The sequence below is a fragment of the Schistosoma haematobium genome, chromosome ZW (genome assembly GCF_000699445.3).
Source record: "Schistosoma haematobium chromosome ZW, whole genome shotgun sequence".
Taxonomy (NCBI): Eukaryota; Metazoa; Platyhelminthes; class Trematoda; order Strigeidida; family Schistosomatidae; genus Schistosoma; species Schistosoma haematobium.
The window spans coordinates 30,737,890-30,765,135 of NC_067195.1; the positions used below are offsets into that span (position 1 = coordinate 30,737,890).

Consider the following 27,246-nt stretch of genomic DNA (forward strand, 5'->3'; position numbering starts at 1 on the left):
ATGGATTTCTATGATCATGGATACGAAGAGAACAAACTGTGAGTGTGCTGTAAAAGTGAAGTGAAATATAAGTAATTTCAACGAGTCAGGGTTTGACCTTAAATATTACAGCCTCTTGAGCAGGGGTGAACTGCTTTTCATTCACTAAAGTTACTTTAGTTTAAAGTAGCTGTTGATCGAAATTCATAGTCAACAATTAGACTGTGTAGTCAGCCTTTCGTAGGAGAGATTTAGTAACTGAATTTTATGGGTATTTTTGTCTTTGCACATGCAAATATGAGACGGTCATTGTTTCATACCTCAGGAGTGATAGGTATATGTGTGGAAAAGGTGGCATCCTTCAGTCTTCAGTAATAAGGATAAGAGGTCTATTGACCTATATTAATCCTTGCAGTTTGTAATACTGTGGAGGTCCAACCTCGTTTTGAATATATTAACAGACGGTGCTGATATTACGTGTTCCGGTAGAATTCCAGTAATTCACTACTCGGTGCGAGAAACGGAACTCCAGACGTAAACGGTTTGATCTCGGTTTTTGAACTTTCTTCGAATGTCCTCTCAAATGATCGGTTCTAGACGGAAGCAAAAGATAAGACATGTTAATACCAAGGTCATCGTTCAGTATACGATAGGCCAATATTAGATCACCCCGTATTCTACGGCAAGATAACGGAAATAAGTTAAGGTGTCTCAGTCTGTCTTCATAAGATAGGCCAGATAGACCTTGTACCATCTTAGTAGCTCGTCGTTGGACTCTTTCTAGCATGTCTGCTTCGTACTTGAAACAAGGACACGCTGCTTGAATCCCGTATTCTAAATGTGGTCGCACATAAATCGGGTATAGTAATCTAAACATTTCATCGTCTAAATACTGGAAAGACCTACGAATTGACCATAATACCCTATAGCTTTTGCAGCAGCAGCCTTACAGTGACTAGTGGTTTTGAGATCATTGCTTAATATGACTCCTAAATCTTTATAGTTTCTTGCTTTGGGTAGCACGAATCCACGTAGTGTATAGTGATACGATTCGTCAGAGTTATTTAACTGCATCACTACACTCTTATTAGGATTTACTTCTAGTGACCACCTGTCTAACCATGCCACCAATGAGCTAAGATCATCCTGTAATACCATTCTATCCAACATACTATGTATGGGTCTTCAAATCTTTATGTCATCAGCGAAGAGTAGGACAGATGATTTTGCTACAGTTGGCAATTCATTTACATAAAGTAAAAAGAGAAGAGGACCTAGGATTGTACCTTGGGAACCCCACTTTTACAGGTAACCACGAGGAGAGAGCCCTATTAACCCTTACCCTTTGTCTCCTGTCATGGAGAAAGTTACTTATCCAATCGACGACTGTATAATGGATTCCAAAAAGTTCCAGTTTGAATTTAAGACCAGAGTGGGAAACCTTATCAAAGGCCTTACTTAGATCTGTGAAAATCACATCCACAGGAACATTCCGATCTTTGCAGCAGCCCAATCTTCTCTTGCAATGAGATTTGTCAAGCAAGGTAGGCCTTCCCGAAAACCATGTTGTGCCCTGAAGAAAAGGTTTTGCCCTTCAACATAGTTTATAACAGCTATCCGAATGATTTTCTCCATCAGTTTTACAACTGCACTAGTTAAGCTAACGGGTCTATAGTTACTAAATCCCTACTCCCGGCCTTATACATCGGACTTATTATGGCGTCTTTCCAGTCTCTAGGAAGTCTGGACTGTCTCAGAGACATGTCGAATAGTATCGCTAATGGTTCAGCAATTTCATCTGATATGGCCTTCATAATCCTAGGATGAATATCATCAGGACCGCTGGACTTATCAGGTTTGAGATGCTGAAGTAGCCTTAAAACAGTACCTTTCTCAATGACTACAGGATCCATCAGCGAGCCGTCACGGTCACGATGAATCGTTGGTCGTTCCTCATTACCAATAGAAAATACTTTACTAAAATATTCCGATAAAGCTTCATCCTTTCCGGCATCATTTTCTGCCAAGATTAACGGATTTTCTTGTGTCAAAAGTGATGGAATCCTATCGTTCCTTTGAGTTCGCCTTTTTATATACGAGAATAACCGTTTCGGACCATATCTAGAATCCCTAACCAATTGTTTTTCGTATGATAGTCTAGTCTTACTTATTAACGCTTTACAGGCATTCCTAATCTTACAATAACTGGATCTGTATTGTTCTAAGCCAGTAGAGATGAACATATTCCAGTGATTCTTCCTTTTCTAAGAAGTTTCCTGATCGTTTTAGTTATCCATGGTGGACTGTTAGTCGGTCTTCGCGGTACCAGGTATGGTATGAACGGGGACGTAACTAGTTTAAATTTACTTTTAAATACAGACCATGCTTCTTCAACTGATAAGCTAGTATCTACTAACCAATCTGTCTTAACAGCGCATTCCTGAATGGCTGATATGTTAACTTTCCATACATTTGGGCGAGGTGTAACCTGATCGTATAACATGTCCCTAGTTCTAAACGCGAATGACAAAACAGCGTGATCGCTGTTCACTAACGGTGGAAGAATATTTAGGTCGACAATATCCTCAGTCTCATGAGTGATTACCAAGTCGAAAAGAGAAGAACCTTGGTTAACACCAAAACGTGTGGGTTTGGATACATGCTGCACTAATGCATGCTCCATTATTGTTATCACGAACCTACTATCAAAGGAGTTTATAGATCCTTCTGTGGTCATCTCAGTCCAGCTAATATCAGGTGCGTTAAAGTCTCCTATTATCAAGCACTCCAAAGATGAGTGTGCTCTAAAATAAAGTCATCAGTTAAGCAGATTGGGCTGCGATAGATGACACCTAGCATAAATGTACTACATCCTATAGCCAACTTATAGCTAATGACTTCACAAGTACCGCTATCATGGGATTCGCTAGTAGAGGAGCGGATATTTATGCTATTGTCTATATATAAACTGCGCTATCTAAAAGGACAGTGGTATTGTTTCTCGTTGAATTAGTTAACTGTTTTGATCGTAAATTACGTATCAAAACTACGATTTACACTTTAATTGAATCTACTACAGTTAAAGTGATATTCTATTGAGTTTTTCGGCTTTTGTGTATTTATTACATTCGAAAGCATTCTTGGTCTGTATCAAAGTACTTTAGTTAAGGTTTAAAATCTTGCTAAAGTTTGTCTTGTGGTAACCTTTTATTCGTTGACTGACATTTGTGTTCATACTGTGATCATATTGTGTGTTACACCTTGATCTGACTAAAATGGTTGGTAGTACTCACAAATGTGGACAACCAAAGTGTTTGTTCCCTGTGGAGGAGGGAATGCAATGTGACGAATGCAATAAGTGGTTCCACAAAATGTGCACCTGTTTAAGTCCCACTGCATACAAAAGATGTTCGAAGCCTAACTCACATTGGCTTTGCATGTTTTGCTGTGCCAACAAGGCATTACTATTACAGGAGGCTATGAGCCTATTGGCTTTGGCCTGTAAGAAAAACGATGGCATATGCGCTGACAACACGGGCACTGACAGTGACGAATGTGTCAGTGTAGTACCTGCTGTTACGCGACGCCTCAAACGACCGACTCTGACAGACGTAAAAGTGAAGTCTCCGTTGACATTAACAGGAGTAGTACCACCTGGTACTGACATTGTTAATAATGCACCTTTAGTGGGAACCGAAGATCTGGATAAAACAGTCACCGTTCCAAATAGTCCCAGTGTTATGAGGGATGAAAAATGGACTACGGTACGTAGGAAACGAAACGAAACGAAAAAGCTGTAGGCAGTACACAGGTAGTTAGTAACTCACTGGTGGACTCAAATTGTGAGCCACAAATTGTACTACCAAAATCTGATGGTAAGAGTGAAACCCGTCCTGGCGTGACTGAGAAGAAAAATCTAATAACATCGAATATCATTGCGAGCAAATTGCGGGAGTCAAACGACCCTGACCCCTAAATTAGACACGCGCATGACTTAGAAGAGCTAGGAGAATACATTCGTAGTATTTTACCAGATAACTCCAAGGGAGTTCAGGTCAAAAAATTGGTTAGAATAGGCAAGAGGACCGAGGACAATGTTGAACCTCGTCCATGCAGACTTCTTAAGGTAATCCTAGGATCGGAGAAGCAACGTGATCTCTTGTTAAGTAGCGCTCGTTGTCACGACAATTCTGACATCCGAGTTAGACCTGACATGCCTCTCGAAGATAGAATAAAAAGGAAGAAAGCAGTAGCTGAACTTGAAACCCGTCGGCAAAACGGCGAGGAAAATCTCTGACTAGTGGGTTTTCGGATAGTCAGGTCTTAGAAGCGAATGCTACCAAGGCCTGTGTGGATAGCCTGTTCTACTTAGGAGTTTTATATGCCAACGCTCGTAGTCTACGAAATAGGTTCATTCTTACCATCAGATTTTGGTAGTACAATTTGTGGCTCACAATTTGAGTCCACCAGTGAGTTACTAACTACCTGTGTACTGCCTACAGCTTTTTTTCGTTTCGTTTCGTTTCCTACGTACCGTAGTCCATTTTTCATCCCTCATAACACTGGGACTATTTGGAACGGTGACTGTTTTATCCAGATCTTCGGTTCCCACTAAAGGTGCATTATTAACAATGTCAGTACCAGGTGGTACTACTCCTGTTAATGTCAACGGAGACTTCACTTTTACGTCTGTCAGAGTCGGTCGTTTGAGGCGTCGCGTAACAGCAGGTACTACACTGACACATTCGTCACTGTCAGTGCCCGTGTTGTCAGCGCATATGCCATCGTTTTTCTTACAGGCCAAAGCCAATAGGCTCATAGCCTCCTGTAATAGTAATGCCTTGTTGGCACAGCAAAACATGCAAAGCCAATGTGAGTTAGGCTTCGAACATCTTTTGTATGCAGTGGGACTTAAACAGGTGCACATTTTGTGGAACCACTTATTGCATTTGTCACATTGCATTCCCTCCTCCACAGGGAACAAACACTTTGGTTGTCCACATTTGTGAGTACTACCAACCATTTTAGTCAGATCAAGGTGTAACACACAATATGATCACAGTATGAACACAAATGTCAGTCAACGAATAAAAGGTTACCACAAGACAAACTTTAGCAAGATTTTAAACCTTAACTAAAGTACTTTGATACAGACCAAGAATGCTTTCGAATGTAATAAATACACAAAAGCCGAAAAACTCAATAGAATATCACTTTAACTGTAGTAGATTCAATTAAAGTGTAAATCGTAGTTTTGATACGTAATTTACGATCAAAACAGTTAACTAATTCAACGAGAAACAATACCACTGTCCTTTTTAGATAGCGCAGTTTATATATAGACAATAGCATAAATATCCGCTCCTCTACTAGCGAATCCCATGATAGCGGTACTTGTGAAGTCATTAGCTATAAGTTGGCTATAGGATGTAGTACATTTATGCTAGGTGTCATCTATCGCAGCCCAATCTGCTTAACTGATGACTTTATTTTAGAGCACACTCATCTTTGGAGTGCTTGATAATAGGAGACTTTAACGCACCTGATATTAGCTGGACTGAGATGACCACAGAAGGATCTATAAACTCCTTTGATAGTAGGTTCGTGATAACAATAATGGAGCATGCATTAGTGCAGCATGTATCCAAACCCACACGTTTTGGTGTTAACCAAGGTTCTTCTCTTTTCGACTTGGTAATCACTCATGAGACTGAGGATATTGTCGACCTAAATATTCTTCCACCGTTAGTGAACAGCGATCACGCTGTTTTGTCATTCGCGTTTAGAACTAGGGACATGTTATACGATCAGGTTACACCTCGCCCAAATGTATGGAAAGTTAACATATCAGCCATTCAGGAATGCGCTGTTAAGACAGATTGGTTAGTAGATACTAGCTTATCAGTTGAAGAAGCATGGTCTGTATTTAAAAGTAAATTTAAACTAGTTACGTCCCCGTTCATACCATACCTGGTACCGCGAAGACCGACTAACAGTCCACCATGGATAACTAAAACGATCAGGAAACTTCTTAGAAAAAGGAAGAATCACTGGAATATGTTCATCTCTACTGGCTTAGAACAATACAGATCCAGTTATTGTAAGATTAGGAATGCCTGTAAAGCGTTAATAAGTAAGACTAGACTATCATACGAAAAACAATTGGTTAGGGATTCTAGATATGGTCCGAAACGGTTATTCTCGTATATAAAAAGGCGAACTCAAAGGAACGATAGGATTCCATCACTTTTGACACAAGAAAATCCGTTAATCTTGGCAGAAAATGATGCCGGAAAGGATGAAGCTTTATCGGAATATTTTAGTAAAGTATTTTCTATTGGTAATGAGGAACGACCAACGATTCATCGTGACCGTGACGGCTCGCTGATGGATCCTGTAGTCATTGAGAAAGGTACTGTTTTAAGGCTACTTCAGCATCTCAAACCTGATAAGTCCAGCGGTCCTGATGATATTCATCCTAGGATTATGAAGGCCATATCAGATGAAATTGCTGAACCATTAGCGATACTATTCGACATGTCTCTGAGACAGTCCAGACTTCCTAGAGACTGGAAAGACGCCATAATAAGTCCGATGTATAAGGCTGGGAGTAGGGGTTTAGTAACTATAGACCCGTTAGCTTAACTAGTGCAGTTGTAAAACTGATGGAGAAAATCATTCGGATAGCTGTTATAAACTATGTTGAAGGGCAAAACCTTTTCTTCAGGGCACAACATGGTTTTCGGGAAGGCCTACCTTGCTTGACAAATCTCATTGCAAGAGAAGATTGGGCTGCTGCAAAAGATCGGAATGTTCCTGTGGATGTGATTTTCACAGATCTAAGTAAGGCCTTTGATAAGGTTTCCCACTCTGGTCTTAAATTCAAACTGGAACTTTTTGGAATCCATTATACAGTCGTCGATTGGATAAGTAACTTTCTCCATGACAGGAGACAAAGGGTAAGGGTTAATAGGGCTCTCTCCTCGTGGTTACCTGTAAAAAGTGGGGTTCCCCAAGGTACAATCCTAGGTCCTCTTCTCTTTTTACTTTATGTAAATGAATTGCCAACTGTAGCAAAATCATCTGTCCTACTCTTCGCTGATGACATAAAGATTTGAAGACCCATACATAGTATGTTGGATAGAATGGTATTACAGGATGATCTTAGCTCATTGGTGGCATGGTTAGACAGGTGGTCACTAGAAGTAAATCCTAATAAGAGTGTAGTGATGCAGTTAAATAACTCTGACGAATCGTATCACTATACACTACGTGGATTCGTGCTACCCAAAGCAAGAAACTATAAAGATTTAGGAGTCATATTAAGCAATGATCTCAAAACCACTAGTCACTGTAAGGCTGCTGCTGCAAAAAGCTATAGGGTATTATGGTCAATTCGTAGGTCTTTCCAGTATTTAGACGATGAAATGTTTAGATTACTATACCCGATTTATGTGCGACCACATTTAGAATACGGGATTCAAGCAGCGTGTCCTTGTTTCAAGTACGAAGCAGACATGCTAGAAAGAGTCCAACGACGAGCTACTAAGATGGTACAAGGTCTATCTGGCCTATCTTATGAAGACAGACTGAGACACCTTAACTTATTTCCGTTATCTTGCCGTAGAATACGGGGTGATCTAATATTGGCCTATCGTATACTGAACGATGACCTTGGTATTAACATGTCTTATCTTTTGCTTCCGTCTAGAACCGATCATTTGAGAGGACATTCGAAGAAAGTTCAAAAACCGAGATCAAACCGTTTACGTCTGGAGTTCCGTTTCTCGCACCGAGTAGTGAATTACTGGAATTCTACCGGAACACGTAATATCAGCACCGTCTGTTAATATATTCAAAACGAGGTTGGACCTCCACAGTATTACAAACTGCAAGGATTAATATAGGTCAATAGACCTCTTATCCTTATTACTGAAGAGTGAGACAGGAAATTATGCATTGTGTGTTCAGATTCCTCAGTTGTAATCACTGTACTAAGTATGCATTATCCGAAGATTCGGAAGCACACATAATTTCAGAGAAGTCTGGTTCTTGGGGTTTCCTGACTTTTTTACACAAGAATAAGAAATGATAAGAATGTAACCTCAGTTTACTTCCTATGTAAGTCTGGGTTCTTACTTATTATATTTTGAATTAGATTATTTTTGCTTTCCACTCATATGCTAATCATTCGTTGTCTTATCAGCCCACATTTTCTCATGCTCTTACATTATTTTGATGGTATCACCTCTACTTAAACTCCTATAGGATGCATACCTCGCAATTTTCCTTACAAGTAACATTTGTTGGATTTTCTGCACATATTCAGTCTCCCTTTGATTATAACTCAATGAACCATTTTAGGTGTTTTCATGGCATACGTATGATACAGATTAAATAAACAACGAGCGAGAATAATTCGTGGACGAACCAATCACGTATAAGATAACAGGTCTCGGGTTTTGGCTCGAAATTCACTTCGGCTAATTAGAGTTTCGACATTATAAATGATGTCAGTTCGTGATGAAAACCATAAATCTAGTTTTTAACCTTAATCATCAACTGTAAATCATAATTCTAGTTTCTCACACAGATTTATAACCCTATTTGGTACTGGTTATTAGGTGGACACTCTCAAGGTAAGTCTAGCGTCGCTCATAGGTCGTCCATAGACTATAGTCTGACCGTAGCGCGAGTAAGATTTTGTCCTGAATCATCATACTTATAAGATATGATATGGTTCACCATATCCACTGACATTCACATGACCAAGCTATAACATTTTTGGGCAGTTAATTTCGGGATGGACATAAAATGGTTGCTCCAAATCACCGTAGGTTTGTCGGTTTTAGTTTCTATAGATAGTAAACTTGTTTAGTCATTGCATTTGCATTGTTACTCAAACGAAATAAACTAGAAGTAGTCCGGCGTGGAGTAGAAAGTTTATCACTTTTCCATTTTTTAAATAGTCTTGTCACTATTCGTGAAGTTCATTGTGGACTGAATAGACATATTTTTGTGTAACGTACTGGTAGTGAACTTACATAACGTTTACTACTTTTTGGCTTATAGAAAGTTCTATCCTTCGGAATTAAGCTTTTGCCTTCTATCCTAGATCCTTTTATTTCTCACAACTTTTTAGTGGGATGACCGTAACGAGTGGTTGTGTGAAACTTAAAAAGGACCCACAGAATCTAGTGGGTATAAGTATTGGAGGGGGAGCCCCATACTGTCCGTGCCTTTACGTTGTTCAAATATTCGACTCCACGCCAGCTTCAGAAGATGGTAGTCTTCAAGCTGGGGACGAAATAACTGGTGTCAATGGTATATCTGTAAAAGGCAAGACGAAAGTGGAAGCTGCACGACTCATTCAAAGTTTCAAGGTAGGTGTTAACTTTGTTTACCCCACCTAATCGTGTTGTTTGTGATATTGTTACCTTAATTAATTTATGTGCGTCAAGTAATAATGCATTAGTGTTAAGGCTTTATTAGATATATGAACCTCAAAAGCTTATTTTAAATCTTGTGAGTGTAGGGTTTGGTCAGAATAACTTTAAATCGTTCAATCTTAGACAGTTACAAAATCAAGGAACTCTCATGGTGTTATGTTCTTGATCATTTTCATCTGAGATTGTACTCACCTTGTTCTCCTTATGTCTCTTGGCAAAATAGTAGCTATAATTCCCAAATTAAGATCCTTATTGCAATCTTTCTTTTATATATTACCACCTCTGAATTAACTACTTATATGAATCCGATGTCCATCTTGTTGTGTTAATGAGGTATGGCAACTTGGACCGATGCATATATGTGCCTGGTCCTACGTTGTAGCTGACTAACTGAATTCCCAATTAAACCAGTTTTCAAATAAAGTATTTCTGTTTTACATGCTGTGGGTCCCACTTTTCTAAAGCCGACCTTTATGCAATATAATTAGTAGTCTAGGAGAACCAAAATTACTTTATACAGTTTCGAATTTTTGAAACGTGTGAACCTGAAACCTTAAGCAAAACTCCTTTATTTATTTTATTTTATTTATTTATTCAAACATGAACATTGGTACAAGAAGGCACCAAATAAGTATGTGCCACATGAATCGCTCGATTTGTGTGAGGGCTGGGATACTGCGCGGGTGCCCAAACCGGAGTAGGTGGTTTTCTTATGGGGCCACACCCAGAGCCTTTGACCTGAAAGTTTAATCCACGAGGCAGTGAAGCAACGTCTGGGTATGCAGTCCCATGGTAGCCGGTAACTAACGATTGGTTCATACTCCATTTGTTCCTTCAGCATACTGGAGCCCATGTGCAAGATTGGTTTGGAATCAGGGTTTTCCGATTCGCCTAGGTGGACTCTACGTGTCCACCAGACATTCGCTTTTGGTCCTCTCAGCTTCGTAAACAACACCCCCGTCACGAGAAGGCAGTGAATAGGACTTCCCTAGCAGTGGTTGTATGCACGTGGCCATGTGATAGCATTTCGAGAGAGAGCTGACTCTAACCATTCTCGGTCGTACCAGGGTATTTGGAGACCTTGTATTAGTTGACACTCATCGATTATAGTCAACCACAAGAGACAAACATTTCGATCTCAATAAGTTGTCTTGTGAGTCTCACAACTCACTACCTATCTACTAGTGGTTTTGCAGTTCTTGCATTAATCGTAAACCATCGCCCAGTTTGGATAAAACAAAACGCCATCAAAACTAAATTAATATGACTCCCATCTCCTTTATCCCTTATCAGTTAATTTCTTTCATGTGGGTTTTGATGAAGTGCTATTAAATTCATCTCGTTACCCATTGCCTTATAACTTTTATATTCCCATACCTTTCCTCCCAGTTAAATGAAGTGTCTGCCATTATGCCTTCCTAAATGCTTATACTTCGTCTCAAAACTCATAATTTATAGTGAAGCAACTTACAGTATTGGGTCGATATCTAACTAAGTGTGCATAAATTGTACCCGTATGATATACTTGTAACACAGTGATTTCCGTCAGGATATGAAACATAGGGTCTCGTGTAGGACATAAGATTTAATCTGGAAATTACCATAAACAACGTAACACCATAAAAAGAGGGAGAATGGAGTTACTGACCATTAAGCAATGATGGTGAGGGTAATGATTCCAAGCCACTTATATTTGTGGGGCGGAAAGTTTTCAGTGTAGGATTTTAGTTCTTTTCTCATCATATGCCTAAATAGTTCCGAGTTTTCTACCCAAAGGTAGTATATTTAAGGAAAATATAACCTATTGTGCAACCACAAAGTAGAATGTATTCACCAGACTAACTTGGATCAATTGACGGAACTATTGATGTATAATATAAACCACCGATCATCTTTGACTCACGATGTTAACTACAGCAGATTTTAGACCGATAGCAGTTTATTAGGCTATTAATTAATTGTCTAAATTTCATGGCCTATGCTATATTGAAATAACAAATTATTGGTTCGCAACACTAGTCGACACAAAGTAGACTCATCTAAAGAACTAAGTTGAAAAGATTTCAGTTAGTCACCTACCAACATGTATTGTGTAACAGCTGATTACACTAAGTGGGGGTTGCACTTCAAGTGGTTAAAGGCCAACCGTTTGGACTGCTAGGTCACAGATGAAAATATAAATATGTCTGGCCTTTTTCTTGATGTAAAATGTGCAGACAGTGATGTATCTGCCTCTATTTCACATAACCTTGCTGTCGTTACTTTGTCTTTACTGAGTTTCGAAGTTTGGTGGTTTCAGTTTGTATTATTTTACCCTCTACATTGTCCTAGTTGTTTGGCATTGTATAGCTTGCTCAAGGAAAAAGGAAGTTATCTATATTATAAAGCTTTTTTCTTATCCTATAAACAAATGTGTCTTATTGCGATTCCGTACTCTAAATTCCTGACAAATTGTTATAACAATATGTACTTTCCTAAATTTACAGACATTTTCATTCTCTGTTTATTGTAGGATGAAGTAAGAATTAACTATAACAAACTTCATGCAGACCCAAAACAAGGAAAAACGCTAGACTTAAGTAATTGTTACTTTCTTTACTTAGATTATCATAACCATCCTATCACAGTATTAAAAAAGGTGAAACATCGTATTGTTGAAACGATGGAATCTAGTACAGCCGATGCTTTAGGTCTAAGCCGAGCTATTCTTGTAAATGGTTTGTTAGATAACTTTTTTATATCAGGAAAATCATAATTTGTAGACGGTATGGTTAAAAAGTTGGAAGAACTCAATAAAACATCAAATGTGTTTTCGGGTATGGTAAATCATGCAAAAAAGTTGTTACGTGCAATCTATGAACTTTCTCGTATCTATGCTGGTAAGATGTTTTAATAAATGTTTTCTTTCATGACAGTCATACCGAGGTTCACTTAGCTCTACTTGGTTATTGGTTTATTTTTGCGTATCTAGTACTCCATAGAGCGTATTGAAGAACTGTAATTGGGTTAATGTGCATAAATTAACAAGGTGTATACATTTTACGCAATGTTGGGTACTTGCTCCGAGGACTCAACATCCTACCGTATGATCACACCTTGAAATATATCACTGTATACACAAGTGCGCCGGGTTCTACATTACTTATGACTGACATACTACGGTTTATACTCAGCCACTATTTGCTATCTTGATGTGACGGTTTTGTGTACGTACTACATTTGATATTGAGATTTTGATTAGGTGACACAATGTCAGTTTTGATGTTAACCAAAGTTCTTGTTTGACGGTAATAAGGTATTGCTATAGCTACTAGTAGTAGTACCTTCAAAAAATGTCTTACTTATTGCCTGAATTCCCATTCTGTTTCTATAGTTCAGTAACGATTGGTGAGGTTTTTGATGGGACCCAAGAAATTATCAAGTGATGACTCAACAAATGACGCTCGATTGGTTTTTGGAACCTATAAAAACGATAGTATATTAGTGATTATGCGGTGTAAACAGAACCTCGATACCTGTTTATCTAAATAGAGTGAGAAATGTTAATTTAGCTGACAGTTTACAATTTAGTCCCATTCCTATCAAGCGGGTAAGTTAAATAACTACTAGTGTAAGTTGTTGAACAGTTTCGGGGTAACAGACCTTCATCTGCCTCAATAGTATGAAAACCCAATTCCCTACCACTAAATCATGTGTGTGAATCTCACTTCTTCTGTGAAAGCAAGCTGCGGTGTACTTATTATATTCTCCACTTAACAATCAGCCAGATTACCGTTATTACGACAATTACCATCGGTATATACTATCCAGAAAATGAAAATTGAATGATAAAAATTTCAACGTTTTGTGCAGAATCGACGGGCATCAAAATGGGGATTCATGAGATAATAAAATATCAGTATATTGGCATAATTATGTCAAAAATATATACTTTGTGTAGGTCCATAAAGAAATCCATGTTACCGAATCCAAGTGAAATACTAGAAAGAAACAAGGACATATATTTAGTCCAAAAATTGAAATGTCAGGTTTCTTAGTGGATACATAAGAATTGTGTGAAATTAAAATGCAGGGTGAAAATTACGTTTAAGTCAAAAATATTTTATTGTTAAGTATGTTGGCAGATGATGGCAGACATTGTTTTCACTGTTTGTAAACACTATAAACCTCTTATGAAAGCCTTAAGCACCAAACAATATACTTATTCATAGAGGGACATAAGACACTTAGAATTTATTTCCCGGTCTACGTCCAACATATGGCACATTAGTGATAAAATCAGCACAGTTGCAGACTCATTGTGCCAACTTATCATTGATACGTTTCAGACCGATTACGTCTATATTGTACGATTATCTCAAAAAATGGATGTAGATAAAGATGTGAAGGGATTGGTAATAAGTCGAAATACTTTGGAATTATAAGCCTTGCCCCTTCGCTGACGCCCTGAGCGTAATCCATGATACGTTCACAAACTAGTCGAGATTCTTCTTATCGCCATCACTGAGAAAGCCAATATTCGACAAATCACACCGAATTTTCTAACAATCGACTTACGACTAAATTAATTAGTGAAAGGTACGTGTGGACAGAAATGAACGATGATATCCAACATTTGGTCCATGCCTGTTTAGTAAGCCAAAGATTTAAAGTGCATTAGCAACTACTTCTACTGAAGCACCCACTGAACCGGATAGTAGATTCAACTATTTCCACGTAGGAACCGTTGGACCGTTGCCACCACCAAAAGGATATACGTATATTTTAACGTGTAATAATGGATTTACAAGATACCATTGGAAGATATGACGGCAACAACATTGCCAAAAATTTCGCTAAGCGTTGACTAGTGAATTTCAAAGTACAAGCACTAATCACAATAGATGGGCGCGTTCTTGAGTATTAAAAGAGTTAGGGCTACAACTTATCATCCAATCACGAATGAAATGGTCTAGCGATCCTACCAACGATTGAAAGTATACTTAATAGCAGTACATAATAGTGATAAATTGCCCACAACTGTGCTTAGTATTTCTACCATTAGGCGAGATTTAAGTTGTGCTACAGAGTTAGTATATGGGACACAATTAAGATTGGCGGGATAATATTTTTGACGAGCAAGAGAAGCTCTAATCAGTACAAACGTTTGGATAGCTGCCTGGCTCAAAGTCGAGTACATGCAACTGTACTTGTTAAATGAGTTATATTAATATTGTTTTTATTTAGTCTTCATGTCACAAATATTAGTCGTAGTCTGTGGTTTAGTACATGAGTCTGTATGTGGTTGTTGACTATTATTATCATTAACTTATAACCTCAGGAGAATTCTCTCTATAAGTAGTACCTAATTCTTATCTCCTCAGTCGTTATAGTCACCCAGTTTTTTAAAATGTAGCAGATTGGTTGTATCATTGAGCTGTGGAAACTATTCATATATTCCCATTACTCAAAGTCAATATTAAGGTCATCACATGTGTTGGAGTTTCTGTACAAGTTATTTTCGAAACCTTTCTGAAAGAATAGTTGTAAGATAGGAAACTTTCTTATGCTAAATCCACTAGTAATATTGCTTCATTTTGTAATAAGATGTAAAATTGACAGCATGAATTAATAAATGTGGTATTTAATTTACACCTAAGTATTAAATTCTTTTGACATATTCAGAGAAACCTGTACATGTACTCTCTTCCTGAGTATATCAATGAATGTAGTAGTTTGCTTAAAATGTAAAGGTAACTAAGGAAGACATATCAGTCTTCACAGCTTTCAGCACTCGCCTTCGTTTGGACTTAAGATGTGACTTAATATTGCTTCAGTATGTAGATATGTTTTATAATTGTTGTATTTCATATATGCATTCGATTTCATAGATTTCCCCATTTGGGGAAATAAGTCGTTTTGGGTTTCTTTACCAATTTGATTCCCTGGTCGGAATGGAGAGAATATTTTTGTATTTGTAGCGTTGTTCAGTATTCCAAAACATAACAATTTCATTGGTAAATCTTCATATGATTGTAAATTTATTCTAGCATATTATCGATGCTGCTTGCTTAAAATACCCATTATGTGTTTATTCAACTGGTATTTTATTTTACTTGTTAAGTATTGGGAGACACATTTTCAGAAATTGGCGTTAAAGAGCCCATGACATGCACAAGCGAAGCATTTACTCAGTTTGGTACGATTCATCGAAGTATGGAGCGTTTTTCGATTGAAATGTTGAAAAAGATTAAGCCAGTATGTCATCTAATTTGATAAGAAATACTTTTTCATTAAAGCTTGAAGTTTCCTATTAATTAATAATGGCCAATTTTGCAGATTCGATGCTACTGAGCAACATTCTTATAAAAAATTCTGGATATCTGAATTGAAATTATCTGACCAACAAGCCACCTTTTTCTATTTTTATTTCTAACTTATCAGTAGTGTTCTCAGACTAATTCATTGCAGGAGTCAATGAGGAAGACAATCAAAATAAATATCCAGACAATGACGGGGGGACATGTTGAAAATAGTCATTTAAATTTAATGACAACAAAGCTATTAGCCGTATGCGAAAAAATTCTGACAGCTCACGTGTGATGTCTAGAAACGATTCAATCCCTAATCTCAAAGAACTTAGCTTCACCAAAACTCATTCGCTTCCTAATGTTTCTTTTCCCATCATCAACTTCTCTGGATTTCTTCGCTTACGCGTACGTAATTAGTGCTAACCATTCGAGCTTTTGAAATATTATATTTTGTATCGTTAAACCATGCTCCAAATTACATACCGAACTGTTATAACGCTCGGTTTTACTTCGCCTAATGTTATAACGATTGAGTTTCCACGTTTACACGTATGGGACGTTAATTTACCTTAGACGAATATCTACACTAGATTCCCTCCCAGTGTCTATTCTACAGGGCTTCAACACAACTCAGATTAAGAGCACGTGATTAGCCTGACCACAACATGAATATATTTCCACACCAAAACCCGACACAATCCAACAACAATGAACAATCAATAATAAGTGATAATAATAAGGATAGGGGAATATATAACTCATCAAACTATCTACATGTCTGACTAAGCAGACAACCAATGATTATCATTCTCGCTCACACATTACGAACATTTCAATGTTCGAACCTTGTATTAAATCATGCAATAGGCTTCAACAGCAAAGGTTCTAGAATCCAATGCTACCGATATATCCCGTATCTGCGAAATCTACATGTGTACCATAAGTGTGGTCATTTAGCTTCTTCACCTACCCAATTTGGAGAATCAGCACGATTCATTTTTTGCGTGTCTGGTGATTCGGCGACTACATCCCACGTTCTTGTTGGCCTAGATATAATATTGAGTTCCAAATCGAAACAGACATTCTTGGGGTTAATTACAACTCATAGCCTGTTGTACTTTGTGAAGTTAAATGAGATATGACTCACAAAGATAAAGCTACATGCCGTTGCCTCTTCGTAGTCTACTTTTGCTTTAGTATATGAGTTAGTAGCTATATGAGTCGCAATATATCCTACATCTGAATTTAAAAATCCTCTTATTCCAACGGACCACTTACCTTATTCATTTCTTTTCCTACTGTGTCTTATTTCTGTGTCAGATTTTCATAATCTATATTGAAACTTTCCGGCTTCTAGATTCTTACAAATCCCGACGATTCAGATTTACTGAATAATATACTCAGTTCGCTGTAAACAACAAATCATATGTTACTGTCTTCAGCTCTCGTGATGAACAGCCTTCACTAGTTAAAACGTCAGCACTATCAGCTAATGATATACGGTGGACATTCAAGATACTCATTCAAAAGCATAATGTATTCAGTGTCACTAAAACTTACCCATATAATAAAAGAACTATGGGATTTATTTCATAGATATTTGTATATTCATTGGGGTCGGAAGTTGATTGCTGTCAACTATTGCATATACACTCGCTAACTGAATGTAAAAACGGGAAACCGTCGTTTGGGAGTTTAATGTGACTTCATCTAAACTGACTAACCTTCATTATTCCAAACCACAGTGATTACAATTGCATAACGCATAAGTAGCTTCAGATATGAAGACGGACTCTGATATTTGCAGGCACCTCTATATCTTACTTTAGTGCCCCACGTGGTATGCGTCCTGGTTCTGCTGTTTGTCATTTTTTATTTATCCGATGGCCTTGGTTGTTTCTTCTATTGTTTACGGAGTGTCATCTATGGGAAGGTGTGTGTTCTGTTTTGATGTCCGGTAGGTTCAGTGATGCCGGTCTATTCAAGAGCTCTTAAAAATGTTCTGTTCACCTGTCCTGCTGCTGTTGATCCTAAATGATTGATTTATCTTTGTTCCTTACGGGTCTCGCTGATTGATCTACTATATTTCCCTGTAAGCTTTTTTTGGGAATCATATGGTTCTTCCATATTTCCTTGTTGTCAGTTCGTCTACATATTTCCGCTTATCAGCTCATTTGTTTGCTTCTCAATATTCAGTCAGTGCCTTGACTTTCGTTGCTTTTGTTGACTGATGCCGTCTTGTTTTTTCCTTTGTTAAATCTATCCAGGCGGTGTACAAAGATCTATTCTTTATTTTGATGCTTATTGGGACTGAGCACCTCCTAACATATTAAAGCTATTGCTTCCTTAGTTCTGATATGTCGAGATAAGAAGGCGAGTTCACTCCTCTTACTTGATGTAAGGTTTTATGACATCAGTCTTATTCCCAGTGTAACATTTTGATATTGTTTTTATTCTCAACGTACGACTTCATTCTATGTGACATTGTTTATTTTCAGCCTGACGTTAAATATTGGTTTTATACTTGTCACTCAGATCTACCAGTCTCCCACCACTCCTATTATTTGTCTTTATTCATACCACTTCATGTTGTAATTGTACTTTATGTTATTCATCCCGACTTTGGCGTTTAGGTCCACCATAAGGTGTTTTCACACTCATTTTCTGCGATGAACCTTTTTTTTCTACATAAAACCAGCTTTTTTCATCACTCCCGTCATTGATGAGAGCATTGCATTAGATGACCATTGTTATTTTTTCGTCGTTTTTTTTTAAAGAATGCTTTGATCATCCTGGAACTTTCACATACACATGCTTAGAGTTGCATATATAAATATCAGGATGATTGAATAGATTAGAGTAATTCATTTACCTAAAGGCTAGAATAAATCAAGTGGGGGTGCTATAATTATTTGTATATTTGTCGGAAGAAGCATAATTTCAGCCATAAGTTTTCATAACTTGTCTTCATGAAAACCTTCGTCTTCCAGGGCATAGTTTCTCTGATTACTCTTTTTACGTGGTGTGGTTTGTTAACCTCACGGCCAGGCCTCTTTTATCCGGGCTTGGAACTTGAAGTAACCCCTAAGGGGGCTGAAGACGGAGTTCACATCAAATCTATAAAATCGCCATACTGCAATAATTTATAGTTTTTTTTCATAATTAATTTAACTGTTTCACAAACCAAATGGAGATTAAATCTATTTACAATCGAGTTACTTCGTTCACTTTTATAGAAGCATATCAACTCTAACTTGCTAACCGTCCTGCTTACGTAATTCAAATATTTCTGATAATACTTGAACCAATAAATGAATTGTTGTATGTTAAGACTGTAGATTTATAGCTAACAACTCTGCAAATAACGGGAGTATTATCAGACCTAAGAGTAACATTATTCCACGGTGTTTCTCAAAATTTCTGCATATTATTCGTATTTAAAAGCCATCTTGCACATTTCATAACACATTAGAATTTGTAATAATTTTCCCTCTCATTTCTGTAGTAAAATGTTTTCACTTTTTGTTATTCCACATAGATGATCATGGATTTAAACACATTTCTACATAAAGCGGTTCCTGATACAAAGTTAACAATCAAAAAATATTTAGATGTCAAATTTGAATATTTGGTATGCGAAGCGTTACTAATTTTTCTTACTTCAGCTCGTTCTGTCCTGTTTTAAACTAAGTATTTGACAATCAATTTGGGTTTGAATTTGTTTTCGTTGTTGAACGTAGGATAGTGTGAATTTTCTACTTAAATTTACTGAATACCATTGATTGATTTCTGTCTTGAATTCGGTACAAGTATCGGTTATCTAAATACATTATTTGTCTTACTTTTACATACAAGAAATTGAAGTCAACTGACAAACATGTGAACCAAAACCAATAAAAATGGATTAGTTTGTTCAACCGTTCTGTAACTACACAGCTGAACAAACCTAATTATAATTAAAAGCCCCATTGATTTCAACAATCTACTCTGTTACGAAAATTCTCCGGTATGACCTATGTTGTCAATATCTGTATTTATTATAGTTCAAAGGAATTGTGGAGTATGTTTTTTATGTTCTTTAGTATCTTGAATAGATATATTGTCCTGTCAGGTGTAATATTATCTAATGATATTTCTCATACACTGTCTTCTCTCAAAATATCCTTGAACAACTTAATTTACACTTTAAGTTAGAGTAGTTGTGATTGCTCTTCTCGTATGGTTTAATTTTTTTTCTCACAACTGAATAAGCATATGGAGCAGCTGACAAGGTGATCTTAATTCAATGGTCACATGACTGAGATAATACTAAAAGTCGATCTTGGCTTCAGCTTGTTACTACATTGTCACCATTGTTACAAGGTATAACCTCCACTCAGAATTTTCACTCATTATGTTAATCCATGTCACAACGGTTGTTGAAGCTAGCCAACTACAAAGTTGCATAACAGTTCACTACCTACTGATGAATAGTTTTGAGCTTAATGTCTACAAGCTCTAATAGAAGGCCTTGATTTATTTAGTTAGTCCGCTTGGAAGTAAAGACAGACACACACAGATGATATGTGATGATAACGTTTGTACCAAGTGATATTAAAAATCATAGTGTTGTTCAGTTAATAGAATTGTGACGTCTCTGTTGTAAAACCTAAGGTAAGGGTTTAACTTCCATTGTGTATTAAATCAAAGGTAGACCTTTTTAAGCAGTCAGAAACTAGATTAAGATAACCTCTGGACATATTGACTACATATTTTTCTGTAGTAAAAAATTGCTAAAATAAAATATAATTGATTTGGAGTATTGGTGTAGTTGTTAAAATACTTGACTTTCAACCACTGGGTTCTAGATTGTACCCTTTTCCATCTACTATGATTTCCGCATTCGGGTTGCCTCAGTAGTGCTCCCAGGTAACGGACAACACAAACATGTACTTGTCAAATTAGTTTGAAACGCAAATTGGTATAACTTTCAGTTTACTTCTAATAGGACATTTCTGTAGACTGAATGTATTACAACTTTACTTAATATTCTAGTTGTATGTATCTCCAAATAATCCACTTTAAAATACGGCGTCTCATTTGTAAAAAAGGATATATTTGTCAGAGGTAGAAAAACTAGCTAAAATTCGGTATCATGAGAATCTCAACAAAGCCCATCATATTACTCTTGGATGATCAATAGGTTTTTATTGTGTATATTTTTCGTGATTGACTGACACATCGTTGTTATTTTCTATTTCATCTCCTTTTGTTTCACTAGTCTTATTGTCTTAAAGTAAAGGAAATGGACGATGAAGAGTATGGTTTTGCTATGGTTCAAGAACCACTATATCGTGTAGAAACTGGAAATTATGAATACAGACTTGTTTTAAGATGTCGACAGGATGCACGTACACGGTTTGCTAAGATGCGCAATGATGTTTTAGTAAAACTAGAATTATTGGATAATAAACATGGTAAACAGTGTATTTATTTTCCTTTTTTAATCACGTTCGACCTCTGGTAATTTATTGGATTAAATTTTAGTAACAGTGGAATAATAATTTGGCGTGTATACCATTTTCTGCACTCATTAACAAAGTGTGGATAAACTTATTTTTAATATGGAGACACTTAAACTATAATTCAAGTAGCATGGTTCCTAAATAGTTGAGTTAACATTTGTAGGTGAATAATCATTCCACATTGCTGTATAAACGGTAGAGTCCTAATCAAGCCCATTTAAACGGTTATCTAGTTCAAAGGTATATATATGTTTTACTTACTGCTTATGTTTACCGACATAAGTAGCATGTAACACTCATCAGAAGTGGAATGCCTGGTAGCCAAAGGTTCAACAGATCGAATTGAAGAGGATAGAAATGTAAACAGAGAGCAATTGTAATAACAACAGAAATGAAGGAACGATGAATTTTGTAAGAGACAACTGATGGAAGATGTGTAAATGAAGTATTTAATGTATGGTTTTCGTATTTTACGAAGACATTCTGCAATTTCGTATTGACTAATAAATTCCTCTTCCCCACCAAGTTTTTGTTCACTAAATTTGGTGTCGCTGTAAAAAGAGAGGTGAAGTTCTGTGTACGCCGTTACCGGGTTAAGAGAGGAGGCGCTACTTGGGGCTGTCCGGTTCAGGAATGTAACGTCAAGCGGAGTGTTCCGGCGGGGCGGTGTTGGCTGTAGAAGTCGCTGGGAGGACGTCGTATCTAGGTGGCCCGGAAGGCCGATATTGCTGTGGAGGTCAGTGCGCCGGTGAATTCTACATCTTGATGGGGAGCGCGGCAAAGGAAGTGACACAGAGAGTAGAACAACCGCAAGATCGACCGTTTAAAGTGGGAACGAGTGTGGCGTATGCTATTTATGTTTGTCGACATAAGTAGTATGTAATACAAATTAGAAGTGGAATGTTTGTCAAAAGATTGAAATGAAGAGGAGAGAGAAGGAAACCAAGGAATTGGAAGAATCATGAAGGATGTAAAGGACAACTAAGAGATGTGAAAATGATGTATTTGCTGTATGATTTTCATATCTTACTAAACCACTATGTGATTGTGCATGAATAATAAATTGGTCTTCCGGACTCCAGTGTTCGTCCACTACAGTTTTACACTTCACTGTATAGAACCGTAATTAACACAGTGAAAGATAGAGAAATTGCTTAGTTGCTAAACCGCTTGCCTCTCAATTGTTATGTAACAGGTCTGAACCGCGCTCCACGTTCAGTTTAGATAACCGAGTATTCTTTACAGTACATGCCTAAGTACTTTGATTCGAATCCCGAAGTATATTAACTCGTACTTGGCAGTTGAGTCACACTACACTACAGCTATTATAGTTCAAAAAATCACCTACCGCTTTCAAACATGTATCGTCGTATTTAGTCTTTAATTGCTTAACCCATACCAATCACAGACAATTATATTAACTGTTTTATCGGACTTCTATTGGCATCGCATATCTTACAAAACTGTTATTGTATTATGACAGTCTCTGGGATTGATTTTTGACGGTTTTGTCGGCAATTATTTGGTCAGGAAAGTTGCTTCTATGTTATGCTAAATATATAATATTGAATAAAGTGATTAATAATAATATTAATAGTCTTGTAAATAAAGTTGTAACATGTTGCACTATAATTTTCCCCGTGGTTTATAAGTGATCAGTTAGTTGATCTATGTAATTACAACAATAATCTGTTTAAGTTAGTGTTATAAAGTACTGGTTTCTTCGCATTGTGACTAGTAGGGAAAAATAATTTACATAACTTTCCAGTTCTAGTTAATATTGTATTTACTGTTTCTCATTCACTTAGTTACTAAATGCGGTATTCATGAATTTCCGTTTGACGGTAGTCTAATACAACTTTATTGACGTTATGAAATTTTTCCTTTATATTATAACGATCGTCAAGATTTCGGTAGTCGAAAATCGCACTGTTTTTAATCAGTTTTGTATGAACTGGTTTATACTGCTCTTATGAGGTATGTTGACTTGGACCAACGCATATATGTGCCGGTCCTATGTTTTAGATGACTGACTGATATACTGGTTCTACCATGGCTAGATATTTGCCGTATGTTGGAATCCATTTTGTTTTCGACGGAGATATCCCTACTTTCAACAGCTGGTTGACAAGTGATGGTAGACGACGTCATTCTCATATCGTGATTTGATGTCTGAGCGAACAACACTCCCGATGTAATAAAGAATCTTATTAGGACTCTGAAGACCCGAATGCGAAATTAGACACTGCTTAACATATGATTCAGAACCCAAATCATGACATGAACCAACTATTGTGTATATGTTATAAATTGGATCTGGAACTGAATACAATGTTTTACGTGTAGTAACCAGGTTCCTAAGTGTCTACGAATTTAGACATACTATTAACGTATTTCTTGATACCATAAAATTAAACTTTGTTAGGTATAAGAAGCTTTTAGGCTGAATATTTTGTCAACATGTGCATTCTAAATAACATACCAAACAAACTAGATATCAATTTTTCGGACTACAATGACTTTTTTGTACAATGTCTTTGGATCCTTAGAACTATAGTATTCATAGTTTGCCACAGATTTCTTATATGATTAGGTATGTAAAATGGGATTATATTTTTCATATTTGTTTTGAACTAACCGCAGTCGGTTTTTGTTCTTTTCCGCTTCACCAGTACAAGATATCGTGTTTGAGTTACAACGTTTCATCGATGCTATGGCCACCTACCATGATCAATGTTATGGTGTCATGAAGCAAATAAAAATTTTTCCACTTGAAGTGGATCTGGCAAGAGATGCATTTGCGTACAACCTAGGGATTTTTAATACAGGCGAAGATGAAGGCGGTGAAGATATTGATGAGGATGTAATCAACACTGAGTCAGTTGGAGAAAAATCTGTCAGTAGCAAGTATAACCAGTTAACTGACGATGTCAAATTAATAGACCTGGCAGGAATAAATTCCAAAAGCCGATATTCTGAAAATGAGGGTGATGATGAGGTGTTAGATATGAACAACTGGAACTCTTTATCTACTTGGGGTCCTCATACAGGTGACAGTAAATCAAATAAACAGGAGGCTGTTACAGACTTGCTTTGTTTTGACTAGTTATCGTTCTGCTTTACATCATTAGTGTACATATACTATGAATACCTTTTTTAATAAGTATCTTTTGTAGTGATTGTACTGCATTCACTAAAAATGTGATCTAATAATGTGATATTTCTGCTTTGCTAAATTCCATGACTTAATTTCGTTTATTATTCGGTTTTGTGTTTTTGTTCACTCTTTGTGGAACAATACATATTAATAATTATCATACACTTCTCTTGCTACAGTTTGTTTCATGTCTGAGGGGAGTGGTTGTGATCATGCAAATATTTTTAATCTAATATATTGTTGAACACTTTGTTCATTCTAATAAAAAGTTTCGTTACTTATTGTCATTTATGGTTTTCTACAGATATTTTACTTGTGTACCATTTGTATAGCAGTCGCCTATTTCTTCCATCGATCTGGAAATTAATAAAACCCGTGAGGAAAGGACAGACAGTATTGTTACAAGTTGATTACACCTATTGTGACTGCTTTGAATATTTTTAATAGCAAAAACTTTGAACAATCTGCTACATAGTATTTAGTTGGATAAATACAAAACACATTGGCTCAGGTTGACGCACTTCTCGACAGCATACAATTGAAAAGTCAATATAGACGTAATAGCATGGAAATAAGGAACGTGTGAAAAAATCGTTTCGGATAAATAAAACGTTCACTATTTATAGAAGGGTGAAAAGTGAGTGCACCTATCATTCTGACTCTGACCAATCCCCCTTAGGGTCTTCGGTCGTTTGCTTCCATCACTTTGAGAATTCTACTCAGGAAACCTGTACTGTTTCACATAAACACAGACCAAAAGTTAGTATTTTAATGGATTATTCATATGCCTAGTTCAGTAACATTGGGTGAATATACTCGTTTCCCTACGACTATTTGTATATTGGCGAAAGTCCCTCATATCCAATATATCAGTATAGAGAACGCATAAGCCAGCCAGCACAATCAACTGCCTCACTCCTTATTTTAAAATGACGTGTTGATGTTTATTTTTGAAATAAGCTTACAGGTGAGAGATTCATGTTTAGTATCTCCAGGTTGTTGTTCAGTGCTTTTTGAAAAAGGGTTATGATGTCTTCAGGCTTCAAGTTGAGTATAATGTTCATAAGCCTGATACGACGACAGAATGAAAATATTTCTGTTTGCTAAATCATACAGGTAGCTGAGAATATATTACTACTACACTGGATACTCTATTGCTGCGCTACGTAGACTGGGTTAGCGACTATACCAGATACACGGTTTGTGACCCAATATAGAGAACCGGGGTATGGACAGTACCTTATGCAACACGACTACAAGCGGTATGCATTTAAAGTTTGGGGCAGAAATCAATGATAGAAAGGAAATTACATGTTTGACAGTAAATGATCTAGTCTTTCCACGCTCAGTGGTTAATCACATCTTACTTTCACCGGCCGCAAATCAGAGCTGTTTACGAATTACTGATAATTTAGGTGATACTAGACATCCACGACATTTTATCTGTAAAATCGTATACACAACTGGTGATTACTACTATGTCATAACCCCTCACAGTTAGAAATTGGCAGAACTACAGAAAACACCCTGAATCACCCTAGTTAAGTGAACAGTTACATTTAGAATATTGTATATGTCGTAGGAACACAGCAAATATTCATGGCCTGAGATGTCAGTTTTGAATAGCGTCTATCTTAATAGCCTTTTGGATCCGGAAACCTCCAAATGCGTTGGGAGGGGAATGAATAACAGAAGAGTAGTCAATAGTAGATATTCGTGTCGTAAGCACACAGAAATTAGTTTCCTAAGGAATTCAGGAACCCCAAGTGTTTGCACAGACTTCCTGAGGATATTGATTGTTTAGTCTATCATACATTAAGGTCTATGAATGGGAGTGTTGGGGACGTTAGATCCTCAAAACTCATATTTTGTAATCTTATCTTTGTGGAGCTTGTATGCAGATGTATGCTTGGGCATTTCTTACCACGCACGCACATAGTCGATTGACGAACTTATCGATTAAATGTTTAAAAACTTCCATGGCGATGTCGATTATATATATTTTGTATAAATACGCCTGATTTGTGTGTTTGATGAACCTGGTATATTCGGGTTGTCTGTAGAATACACTTTCTACATCTTACCAAGAATTCTGGATCGAGTTAGCTGAGTCGGAGACAACGGACCAGTATAGCCTATCGAGTCTCTGAATCCTTGATTTTTCTATGCGTTCCGAGTAAGACGAATCAGCAGTAGCATTCAAGCTTAACGAACATAACAATTTGGCGACGTGGATATGATTTGAACCCACGCGGTGAAACCTCAATGGATCGCTAATCCAGAAGTCTTGGTAAGATGTAGAAAGTGTATTCTACAGACAACCAGAAGATACCAGGTTCATCAAGCATACACCTGCACACAAGCTCCACAAAGATAAGATTACAAAATGTGAGTTTTGGGACATTAGTGGGGGTGGGCATCAGTTTGATAGGTTGGATATTCTCAGGATCCGGTCTGCGGCCGTCGGCATCGAAAACGAACCCGACTGCAAATAAAACTGGCATTTCTCTGAGCGTAACCGGAACCCGTTGTCACTGATGCGTTGCAATACCAATGTCGTGCGTTCTCGTAGCTGTTCTAATGTCATCGCTACAATTAGAATGTCATCTACATAAGCCGCGACTCCCGAGATACCTGGAAAATAGATGGGGCAGTTTTGACCCCGAAAGGTAGACAGTTATACTGGAACAAACCACGATGGGTATTGATAGTTAGCAGCTCTCTCGATGCTTCATCTACTTCCACTTGCAAATAAGCATCAGCTAGATCCAGTTTAGCGAAAAACCTTCCCCCATTCAGTATGGTAAATAGGTCTGCGGGAACAGGCAGGGGATAATGATGTTGTTCCAGAGCTGAATTGAGGCCTG

General features: G+C 37.2%; 1 protein-coding gene across 3 annotated transcripts; it reads left to right on the forward strand.

Moving 5' to 3' along the window:
- Positions 1-27,246, forward strand: PICK1_1 (PRKCA-binding protein; the record flags this gene model as incomplete). Of its 3 annotated transcripts, XM_051211003.1 has the most annotated exons (10): positions 1-38; positions 9,122-9,362; positions 11,941-12,007; positions 12,056-12,145; positions 12,191-12,307; positions 15,532-15,665; positions 19,257-19,349; positions 20,979-21,174; positions 23,895-25,016; positions 25,059-27,246. In XM_051211003.1, 9 exons carry the CDS (start codon positions 1-3, stop codon positions 24,326-24,328), a joined length of 1,410 nt encoding a protein of 469 aa, XP_051071032.1. In that variant the 3' UTR covers positions 24,329-25,016; positions 25,059-27,246. The 3 variants fall into 3 exon arrangements, with proteins under 3 accessions (XP_051071032.1, XP_012798164.2, XP_051071033.1); XM_012942710.3 differs by lacking the exon at positions 25,059-27,246 and having other exon boundaries at positions 11,941-12,145; XM_051211004.1 differs by lacking the exon at positions 1-38 and having other exon boundaries at positions 7,751-12,145; positions 12,191-21,174.